General features: G+C 45.7%; 1 protein-coding gene across 1 annotated transcript in view; it reads left to right on the top strand.

The window, feature by feature from the left end:
- grin2bb (glutamate receptor, ionotropic, N-methyl D-aspartate 2B, genome duplicate b) overlaps positions 1-12500 on the top strand; it is a 146593-nt gene that overhangs the window by 98986 nt on the left and 35107 nt on the right. The window contains 4 exon segments of the mRNA XM_042310905.1: positions 3789-3903; positions 4534-4742; positions 8964-9132; positions 10438-10591. Coding sequence (XP_042166839.1) covers positions 3789-3903; positions 4534-4742; positions 8964-9132; positions 10438-10591 — 647 coding nt within the window.

Genomic DNA, 12500 nt, shown 5'->3' with positions numbered 1-12500 from the left:
GGACATGTCAAAGCAACAAAGTAACGAGGGCTTCCTAATGACAGAGTGTGTTAAAAAGTCACAGGCGGGGCAAGGAGGGACATGTCAAAGCAACAAAGTAACGAGTGTCTGTCCTAATGACAGAGTGTGTTAAAAAGTCACAGGCGGTGCACGGAGGGACATGTCAAAACAACAAAGTAACGAGTGTCTGTCCTAATGACAGAGTGTGTTAAAAAGTCACAGGCGGGGCACGGAGGGACATGTCAAAGCAACAAAGTAACGAGGGCTTCCTAATGACAGAGTGTGTTAAAAAGTCACAGGCGGGGCACGGAGGGACATGTCAAAACAACAAAGTAACGAGGGCTTCCTAATGACAGAGTGTGTTAAAAAGTCACAGGCGGGGCACGGAGGGACATGTCAAAACAACAAAGTAACGAGTGTCTGTCCTAATGACAGAGTGTGTTAAAAAGTCACAGGCGGGGCACGGAGGGACATGTCAAAGCAACAAAGTAACGAGGGCTTCCTAATGACAGAGTGTGTTAAAAAGTCACAGGAAGGGGCACGGAGGGACATGTCAAAGCAACAAAGTAACGAGGGCTTCCTAATGACAGAGCATGTTAAAAAGTCACAGGCGGGGCACGGAGGGACATGTCAAAGCAACAAAGTAACGAGGGCTTCCTAATGACAGAGTGTGTTAAAAAGTCACAGGCGGGGCACGGAGGGACATGTCAAAGCAACAAAGTAACGAGGGCTTCCTAATGACAGAGCATGTTAAAAAGTCACAGGCGGGGCACGGAGGGACATGTCAAAGCAACAAAGTAACGAGGGCTTCCTAATGACAGAGTGTGTTAAAAAGTCACAGGCGGGGCACGGAGGGACATGTCAAAACAACAAAGTAACGAGTGTCTGTCCTAATGACAGAGTGTGTTAAAAAGTCACAGGCGGGGCACGGAGGGACATGTCAAAACAACAAAGTAACGAGGGCTTCCTAATGACAGAGCATGTTAAAAAGTCACAGGCGGGGCACGGAGGGACATGTCAAAACAACAAAGTAACGAGTGTCTGTCCTAATGACAGAGTGTGTTAAAAAGTCACAGGCGGGGCACGGAGGGACATGTCAAAACAACAAAGTAACGAGGGCTTCCTAATGACAGAGCATGTTAAAAAGTCACAGGCGGGGCACGGAGGGACATGTCAAAACAACAAAGTAACGAGGGCTTCCTAATGACAGAGCGTGTTAAAAAGTCACAGGCGGGGCACGGAGGGACATGTCAAAACAACAAAGTAACGAGGGCTTCCTAATGACAGAGTGTGTTAAAAAGTCACAGGCGGGGCACGGAGGGACATGTCAAAACAACAAAGTAACGAGGGCTTCCTAATGACAGAGCATGTTAAAAAGTCACAGGCGGGGCACGGAGGGACATGTCAAAACAACAAAGTAACGAGGGCTTCCTAATGACAGAGTGTGTTAAAAAGTCACAGGCGGTGCACGGAGGGACATGTCAAAACAACAAAGTAACGAGGGCTTCCTAATGACAGAGCATGTTAAAAAGTCACAGGCGGGGCACGGAGGGACATGTCAAAGCAACAAAGTAACGAGGGCTTCCTAATGACAGAGCGTGTTAAAAAGTCACAGGCGGTGCACGGAGGGACATGTCAAAACAACAAAGTAATGAGGGCTTCCTAATGACAGAGTGTGTTAAAAAGTCACAGGCGGGGCACGGAGGGACATGTCAAAACAACAAAGTAACGAGTGTCTGTCCTAATGACAGAGTGTGTTAAAAAGTCACAGGCGGGGCACGGAGGGACATGTCAAAACAACAAAGTAACGAGGGCTTCCTAATGACAGAGTGTGTTAAAAAGTCACAGGCGGGGCACGGAGGGACATGTCAAAGCAACAAAGTAACGAGGGCTTCCTAATGACAGAGCGTGTTAAAAAGTCACAGGCGGGGCACGGAGGGACATGTCAAAGCAACAAAGTAACGAGGGCTTCCTAATGACAGAGCGTGTTAAAAAGTCACAGGCGGGGCACGGAGGGACATGTCAAAGCAACAAAGTAACGAGGGCTTCCTAATGACAGAGCGTGTTAAAAAGTCACAGGCGGGGCACGGAGGGACGTGTCAAAGCAACAAAGTAACGAGGGCTTCCTAATGACAGAGTGTGTTAAAAAGTCACAGGCGGGGCACGGAGGGACATGTCAAAACAACAAAGTAACGAGGGCTTCCTAATGACAGAGTGTGTTAAAAAGTCACAGGCGGTGCACGGAGGGACATGTCAAAGCAACAAAGTAACGAGGGCTTCCTAATGACAGAGTGTGTTAAAAAGTCACAGGCGGGGCACGGAGGGACATGTCAAAGCAACAAAGTAACGAGGGCTTCCTAATGACAGAGTGTGTTAAAAAGTCACAGGCGGTGCACGGAGGGACATGTCAAAGCAACAAAGTAACGAGGGCTTCCTAATGACAGAGTGTGTTAAAAAGTCACAGGCGGGGCACGGAGGGACATGTCAAAGCAACAAAGTAACGAGGGCTTCCTAATGACAGAGTGTGTTAAAAAGTCACAGGCGGGGCACGGAGGGACATGTCAAAGCAACAAAGTAACGAGTGTCTGTCCTAATGACAGAGTGTGTTAAAAAGTCACAGGCGGTGCACGGAGGGACATGTCAAAACAACAAAGTAACGAGGGCTTCCTAATGACAGAGTGTGTTAAAAAGTCACAGGCGGGGCACGGAGGGACATGTCAAAGCAACAAAGTAACGAGTGTCTGTCCTAATGACAGAGTGTGTTAAAAAGTCACAGGCGGGGCACGGAGGGACGTGTCAAAGCAACAAAGTAACGAGGGCTTCCTAATGACAGAGTGTGTTAAAAAGTCACAGGCGGGGCACGGAGGGACATGTCAAAGCAACAAAGTAACGAGTGTCTGTCCTAATGACAGAGTGTGTTAAAAAGTCACAGGCGGGGCACGGAGGGACATGTCAAAGCAACAAAGTAACGAGTGTCTGTCCTAATGACAGAGTGTGTTAAAAAGTCACAGGCGGGGCACGGAGGGACATGTCAAAGCAACAAAGTAACGAGTGTCTGTCCTAATGACAGAGTGTGTTAAAAAGTCACAGGCGGGGCACGGAGGGACATGTCAAAGCAACAAAGTAACGAGTGTCTGTCCTAATGACAGAGTGTGTTAAAAAGTCACAGGCGGGGCACGGAGGGACATGTCAAAGCAACAAAGTAACGAGTGTCTGTCCTAATGACAGAGTGTGTTAAAAAGTCACAGGCGGGGCACGGAGGGACGTGTCAAAGCAACAAAGTAACGAGGGCTTCCTAATGACAGAGTGTGTTAAAAAGTCACAGGCGGGGCACGGAGGGACGTGTCAAAGCAACAAAGTAACGAGGGCTTCCTAATGACAGAGTGTGTTAAAAAGTCACAGGCGGGGCACGGAGGGACATGTCAAAACGCTCAATCTTTCATTTATTGATTTCTCCTTGTGGTCTACATTAAAAGGGCACTTCATTTAATGTAACAGCCTTTTAAAATGCAATATTGACACACAGTTTCTACTTAAAATGTCAAAGGCAATCCGTGTTATTGTAAGTCGCCCCTGTATAAGAGCACCTTCTGATTTTAGTCAAATGTATGAATGTTACTGTAGTGTGAAACCTCAATGTGTCATACAGTATATTAGTGTTTAGTGGGCAACACTTTACATCCAGTTACTCTTATAGCAGTCAGTCAAGTCATTGTTTTTGTTTGAGTTCAGCTTTAAGACCCGTGTTGTAATGGTGTAGTAACTGTAGTAACATTGTTTCCTCGCAGGTATCTGATGAACGTGACGTTCGAGGGACGTAACCTGTCGTTCAGTGAGGATGGATACCAGATGCATCCCAAACTGGTCATCACCCTGCTAGACAAGCAGAGGCGCTGGGACAAGGTGAGTATCTCTCGTCTTCCTCTCCTTCTCTTTCTATGTCTCTCTCTCTCTCTCATTCCCTCCCTTTCTCTGGTTTCTTTCTTTGATTTCTCTCTATCTTTTTCTTCCTCTCTCTCTCCCTCTCTCTCTCTTTCTTTCTCTTTCTCTTTCTCTCGCTCTGTTTATTTCTCTTTTTCTTCCTCTCTCTCTCCCTCTCTCTCTTTCTTTCTCTTTCTCTTTCTCTCACTCTGTTTATTTCTCTTTTTCTTCCTCCTCTCTCTCTTTCTTTCTCTTTCTCTTTCTCTCTCTCTGTTTATTTCTCTTTTTCTTCCTCCTCTCTCTCTCTCTCTCTCTTTCTCTCTCTTTCTTTCTCATTCTCTTTTCTCTTTTCTCTTTCTTTCTCTTTCTCTCACTCTGTTTATTTCTCTTTTTCTTCCTCCTCTCTCTCTCTCTCTCTCTCTCTTTCTCTCTCTTTCTTTCTCTTTCTTCTCTTTCTTTCTCTTCCCCCTCTCTCTTTCTCTCTCTTTATTTGTGTTTTATTTGTCACTGATTATTTATGATTATGCACACCACCCAATCATTCGTCCCTCCTCTCTCTCTTCCCTCCTCTCTCTCTTCCCTCCCCTCTCTCTTCCCTCCTCCCATCCCCAGGTGGGTAAGTGGGAGAACAGCTCCCTGTCCATGAAGTACCACGTGTGGCCCAGGTTCGAGCTGTTCTCCGATGGGGAGGCCCGGGAGGACGACCACCTGTCCATCGTGACGCTGGAGGAGGCACCCTTTGTCATCGTGGAGGACGTGGACCCCCTCAGTGGCACCTGCATGAGGAACACAGTGCCGTGCAGGAAACAGCTTAAAATACTGTAAGACAACTATGATCCACCTTAACCAAATACATAACCCTATACTGTATTCCCTCTCTCCTATTGATCATATATTGAGTGCTGATGCCAAATTCAACTACAGTCTTTGATACCATTACCTCCTTCATGAAACAACTCAAAATACTGTGAAAACTATAGACCTATATCACTATCACAGATGGCCGGTGGCACCTTAATTGCGGAGAACGGGCTCATAGTCATGGCTAGAACGGAATCAATGCAATGGTTTCAAACACATCAAACACATGATTTCCATTTGTTTGATACCATTCCATTCACTACATTCCAGGCATTATTATGAGCCGTCCTCCCCTCACCAGCCTCCTGTGATTACTTTTGAATATAGACGTCAATGTTTAGGGTGACATACCTGTAGCTCAAAATCCTATGAGAACCATAGACCAATATCTCTATTAAAACAGACCAGTATCTCTATTAAAACAGACCAATATCTCTATTAAAAACAGACCAATATCTCTATTAAAACAGACCAATATCTCTATTAAAACAGACCAATATCTCTATTAAAACAGACCAATATCTCTATTAAAACAGACCAATATCTCTATTAAAACAGACCAATATCTCTATTAAAACAGACCAATATCTCTATTAAAACAGACCAATATCTCTATTAAAACAGACCAATATCTCTATTAAAAACAGACCAATATCTCATTAAAACAGACCAATATCTCTATTAAAACAGACCAATATCTCTATTAAAAACAGACTAATAGCTGGATTAAAAACAGACCAATATTTGGATTAGTACCAGACCAATATCTCTATTAAAAACAGACCAATATCTCTATTAAAACAGACCAATATCTCTATTAAAAACAGACCAATATCTCTATTAAAAACAGACCAATATCTCTATTAAAACAGACCAATATCTCTATTAAAAACAGACCAATATCTCTATTAAAAACAGACCAATATCTGGATTAAATTCTCAAATTCTACTTTTAGGGCAGAAAATGTCTAGGACCTTCATGGCATCTGTAAAATGGAAGCATCCGGTTTTAGGGGAAAAGCAGAAAACAGTCCAAGCCTGAACCTGATGCTTCCGGGCATCCATCGACCCCGCTCAGGTGTTTATTTTACGCCTGCTACATTAGGTTAATAAGCCCTTAAGCATCATAATACCTGTGACTCAACTCAATCAGCTTCTGTAATGTATTGTTTTTATTCACATAACAGATAGCTGAAATTATACTAAGGGTATACCTTAATGAATGAATTAAGGGTACGTTAACCTGTGTTATGTTTACTCTATATATAACATGCTGGAGGCTTTGTACTGTATGTCCTGTCTGTCTTGTATTTCTTTTTCTCTGCTGTCCATATCTCTCTGTCCCCCTCCCATTTCCATGCCCATACTTTTCTATCATGTTATACTTCTTTCCCTCTAATGTGTTTTGGTAATTTCATCTATCTCTCCATTTCATCCTCTCATCCTCTCTCAATCTATTTGTCTTCTGATAACCCCTATCCCTTCCCTCCCTCTTCCTATATCTGGACTATTTGACTTTTCTCGTCCACATTTTGTTCACGCTTCACTACACTTGCCCTTCTTCAGTTTCTCCACTTCACCTTGCCCTCCCATAATGGATTCCCCTCATTGCCCTCCTTTTTCTCTCACTCCTTTTCTTTCACTCCATTTCTCTCTCTGTGCTGGCCTATCTAAAATCCCTGGAGCTCCTGCCTCTCATTCCTTGCCCTTTCCTCCTTTTATTATTAACATTTCATCCTCTTCTCACCTCTCCTGTCAACCTCACCATCACTGTTTATTTATTGTTTCTCCCCCTCTCTTCTGATCATCTTGTACCTGTCCCCCTCTCTTCTGATCATCCTGTCCTGTCCCCTCTCTTCTGATCATCCTGTACCCGTCCCCCTCTCTTCTGAACATGCTATACCTGTCCCCCCATCTTCTGACCATCCTGTGCCTGTCCCCCTCTCTTCTGATCATCCTGTACCTGTCCCCCTCTCTTCTGATCATCCTGTACCTGTCCCCCTCTCTTCTGATCATCCTGTACCCGTCCCCCATCTTCTGACCATCCTGTGCCTGTCCCCCTCTCGCCTGACCATCCTGTACCTGTCCCCCTCTCTTCTGATCATCCTGTACCCATCCCCCGTCTTCTGATCATCCTGTACCTGTCCCCCTCTCTTCTGAACATGCTGTACCTGTCCCCCTCTCTTCTGATCATCCTGTACCCGTCCCCCTCTCTTCTGAACATGCTGTACCTGTCCCCCCATCTTCTGATCATCCTGTACCTGTCCCCCTTCTCTTCTGATCATCCTGTACCTGTCCCCCTCTCTTCTGATCATCCTGTACCTGTCCCCCTCTCTTCTGACCATCCTGTACCTGTCCCCCTCTCTTCTGACCATCCTGTGCCTGTCCCCCTCTCTTCTGACCATCCTGTGCCTGTCCCCCTCTCTTCTGACCATCCTGTACCTGTCCCCCTCTCTTCTGACCATCCTGTACCTGTCCCCCTCTCTTCTGATCATCCTGTACCTGTCCCCCTCTCTTCTGACCATCCTGTACTTGTCCCCCTTCTCTTCTGATCATCCTGTACCTGTCCCCCTCTCTTCTGATCATCCTGTACCTGTCCCCCTCTCTTCTGACCATCCTGTACCTGTCCCCCTCTCTTCTGACCATCCTGTGCCTGTCCCCCTCTCTCTTCTGACCATCCTGTACCTGTCCCCCTCTCTTCTGACCATCCTGTACCTGTCCCCCTCTTCTGATCATCCTGTACCTGTCCCCCTCTCTTCTGACCATCCTGTACTTGTCCCCCTCTCTTCTGATCATCCTGTACCTGTCCCCCTCTTCTGATCATCCTGTACCTGTCCCCCTCTCTTCTGACCATCCTGTACCTGTCCCCCTCTCTTCTGATCATCCTGTACCTGTCCCCCTCTCTTCTGAACATCCTGTACCTGTCCCCCTCTCTTCTGATCATCCTGTACCTGTCCCCCTCTCTTCTGGACATCCTCTACCCGTCCCCCCTGTTCTGATCATCCTGTACCTGTCCCCCATCTCTTCTGATCATCATGTACCTGTCCCCCTCTCTTCTGAACATCCTGTATCATCCTGTACCTGTCCGCCTCTCTTCTGAACATCCTGTACCTGTCCCCCTCTCTTCTGATCATCCTGTACCTGTCCCCCTCTCTTCTGATCATCCTGTACCCGTCCCCCATCTTCTGACCATCCTGTGCCTGTCCCCCTCTCGCCTGACCATCCTGTACCTGTCCCCCTCTCTTCTGATCATCCTGTACCTGTCCCCCTCTCTTCTGATCATCCTGTACCTGTCCCCCTCTCTTCTGACCATCCTGTACCTGTCCCCCTCTCTTCTGACCATCCTGTGCCTGTCCCCCTCTCTTCTGACCATCCTGTCCTGTCCCCTCTCTTCTGACCATCCTGTACCTGTCCCCCTCTCTTCTGACCATCCTGTACCTGTCCCCCCTCTTCTGATCATCCTGTACCTGTCCCCCTCTCTTCTGACCATCCTGTACTTGTCCCCCTTCTCTTCTGATCATCCTGTACCTGTCCCCCTCTCTTCTGATCATCATGTACCTGTCCCCCTCTCTTCTGAACATCCTGTACCCGTCCCCCTCGCTTCTGATCATCCTGTACCTGTCCGCCTCTCTTCTGAACATCCTGTACCTGTCCCCCTCTCTTCTGATCATCCTGTACCTGTCCCCCTCTCTTCTACCTCTCTTTGATTGGCCCCAATTATTTTTGCCCTTTGACCCACCTGGTCATTGATTTCTTCCTGTGCCCCATTATCATTTTTCTCTCTCTTTCCCTTTCTTATCTTTCCTCTCTTTCTCTTCCTCTCACTCTTACCCTTCTATTTCTCTCTCTGTGTCTCACTCTATCTCTCTTTTTTTCTGTCGTTCTCCCTCTCCCTCCCTCTCTCTCTTATCCTCCTCCTTCTGTTTTTTCTCTCCTTCTGTTTCAATTTCAAGGGTCTTTATTGTGGGAAACATATGTTTACATTTCCAAAGCAACTGAAATAGATAATAAACAAAAGTGAAATAAACAATAAAAACAATAACAGTACACATTACACTCACAAAAGTTCAAAAAGAATGAAGACATTTCAAATGTCATATCATGTCTATATGCAGTGTTGTAACTATGTGCAAAATACATGTACAAAAGGGAAAATACATTTTAAAAAATCTCTCTCTCAGCAACCAGACAGTACCTGGCCAGTACACCAAGCGCTGCTGTAAAGGTTTCTGCATTGACATCCTGAAGAAGATCGCCAAGCAGGTCAAGTTCACCTATGACCTCTACCTGGTCACCAACGGAAAGCACGGCAAGAAGATCAACGGCACCTGGAATGGAATGGTCGGGGAGGTGGGAGTTTGTCCGTTCTTTCTCACTGACTCTCTTTTGGCGTTCTGACTCTTATCTCCTTATTTCCAGATCTGGGTTCGATTAGTATTTGAAATGTGTTCAAATACTTTGACTGTTTTATTGATTGAGCCTGCCTGAAGTACTAGGAGGGCGGGGTTTGCACGTGTGGGACTATTCTATTGCTTCTATCGCGCCAGACAAGCTCGATTGAATGCAGCTCAAAGTAATTTGACAGAAGATGAATACTATTTGAACCCAGCAGGTCTGATTTGACTGCCTCTATATCCTAGCCTGCGGGGGGCTTTGATCCACTCATTTCAAGTCTGGGAGAGAAGAGGAGAGGAGGCTCTTCATCAGACTCAGAGAGGGAGAGTTAGCAGTGGGAAGAGCCTCGGGGAAAGCCCCTACCTCGCCGGCATTCATTCCCATATTAAATCACATAGCACGTGTTAGATACAGCACTGTACTGCATCCTCTATGAAAGGATGTCCAAGTTAAACGACCGCGGGTGGGACGAAGAAACTTGTAGCCCTGCCTGACAACTGATCAATGTTGTGTTTGTATATCAGGGACAGAGATGCTGAGGAATGGATTCATCTGGCATTATAAAACCTTTGACTGGATTCTGGAGTAAAACGACAGGGAGACGTGTCAACGTAGGCACACCCGGCTTATGCAAATGCACAGGCATGCCTGTTCTCATCATCTAAGCACGCGGCTAATGATTTCATTTAGATAGGAGAGCAGGAGGGAGCCAAAGATAAATGAGGGAGAGAAATGGCCACAAACTAATGAAAAACATCAGAAGGAGGAGAGAGCAGAGGGGAGGGAATAGTTCATGCTCACTCTGCTATGTGTTTACCCTGTTAACACAGCCTGTTGTGGCCCACTTTTATACACTGCCCAAGGCCTCAGGTATTAACAGCTAAATATACCTGTAGAGACTCAGAGGAGGGACGGGAGAGAGTGAGTGGAGGGAGGGATTAGGATATAGGGGAGAGAGCAGGGGAGGGAAAGGTTCGTGGCAAGAACAGAGCTTTTTCCAGTTGTAGTAGTGATTCACTATACAGCGTAGTAACCTAGTTTCCTTCTCCTTCATTATTTTTTTGCAGTCATGTTTCGTATCAGATCTAAAATGGTAGTGTATGTGATGGGGAAAGGTGACCTCTCATTGATATACAGTAGTTTACAGTTGTAGTATAAAGTAGTAACCCAGTTTCCTGCTCCTTCGCTGTTTCTCTCGGTCCTGTTTTGTATCAGATCCAAAATGACCTCCCGTTGACCCTGTCTCTCTCATTGACTCAGGTGGAGCAGAAGAAGGCCCACATGGCCGTGGGGTCGCTCACCATCAACGCGGAGAGGTCTGAGGTCATTGACTTCTCCGTGCCCTTCATCGAGACGGGGATCAGTGTCCTGGTCTCCCGTAGCAACGGCACTGTCTCCCCCTCCGCCTTCCTTGGTGAGAATCAGAGTACCACTGGCACCTGGTGTTGATGGAGATGCTTCACATCCATATGTCGTGACTTGACTTTAACATTATTCTGAAGACTGTTATTTATCTAATTAGCTAACTATGTTTAATTGTTACCCAATTAAATTATTCATGTAACAATTAACTCATTAGGATTTGGGGCACCACGAGAGGGGTTCTTTAAAGAGTTACCATCTCCCGAATTAAACTCTAAAAAGGTCTTTACCTATCACATCTATAAACAGTCAACTTATTAATCATAACCTCGTATCATATCATCATTTTGAACAGTCGTAACCTTCTTGCATCTGCAAAACCCCGAGCCTTACTTATGATGCAGTATTACACAAATTGGTTTCATTATTTATTTTCTAGCTAATTAAATGGGAACACATGATAAAAATACACACTCTGTGTCACGGCCGTTGAAAGAAGAGGACCAAGGCGCAGCGTGGTGAGCGTACATTTTCTTTTTATTAGAAAAGACGCCGAACAAAACAATAAACACTACAAAACAAACCGTGAAGCAAAAGGCTTTGTGCCATAAACAAAGTCAACTTCCCACAAAGACAGGTGGAAAAAGGGCTATAGAAATACAAATAATAGAACATAGAATACCCACCCCAAATCACACCCTGACCAAACCAAATAGAGACATAAAAAGAAAACCTGAACCTATAGGGGACGGTCTGGGTGGGCATCTATCCGCGGTGACGGCTCAGGTGCGGGACGCAGACCCCGCTCCACCACTGGCTCATCCCACTGACCGACCCCGGACTGGGAACCCTCGTAGCGGGCCCCGGACTGGGGACCCACACACACACACAGACATGGTAAATAACCACACACACACACACACAGACACAGACACAGACATGATAAATAAGCACACACACACAGACACAGACACAGACACACACATGATAAATAAGCACACACACACAAACACAGACACACACATGATAAATAAGCACACACAGAGAGACACAGACACACACATGATAAATAAGCACAAACACACACACACACACACAGAGACACAGACACAGACACAGACATGATAAATAAGCACACACACACACACACACAGAGACATGACACACATACACACAGACATGATAAAGACATGATAAACACACACACACAGACACACAGACACAGACACAGACATGATAAATAAGCACAGACACAGACACAGACACACACATGATAAATAAGCACACACACACACACACACACACACAGACACACACATGATAAATAAGCACACACACAAACACAGACACACACATGATAAATAAGCACACACACAGAGACACAGACACACACATGATAAATAAGCACACACACACACACACACACACACACACACACACACACACACACACACACACAGACACAGACACAGACATGATAAATAATCACACACACACACAGACACAGACATGATAAATAAGCACACACACACAGACACAGACACAGACACAGACATGATAAATAAGCACACACACACACACACACACAGAGACACACACACACACACAGACATGATAAATAAGCACACACACACACACACACAGACACACAGACACAGACACAGACATGATAAATAAGCACACACACACACACACACACAGACACAGACACACACATGATAAATAAGCACACACACACACAGACACAGACACACACATGATAAATAAGCACACACACACACACACAGACACAGACACACACATGATAAATAAGCACACACACACACACACACACCGTCACAAACACACACATGATAAATATGCACACACACACAAACACAGACACACACATGATAAATAAGCACACACACAGAGACACAGACACACACATGATAAATAAGCACACACACACAAACACAGAC

Source organism: Oncorhynchus tshawytscha, linkage group LG32 (assembly GCF_018296145.1).
Source record: "Oncorhynchus tshawytscha isolate Ot180627B linkage group LG32, Otsh_v2.0, whole genome shotgun sequence".
Lineage (NCBI taxonomy): Eukaryota > Metazoa > Chordata > Actinopteri > Salmoniformes > Salmonidae > Oncorhynchus > Oncorhynchus tshawytscha.
Note: the sequence above shows the minus strand (reverse complement) of the source record. Positions and strands in the feature narration are given on the sequence as shown.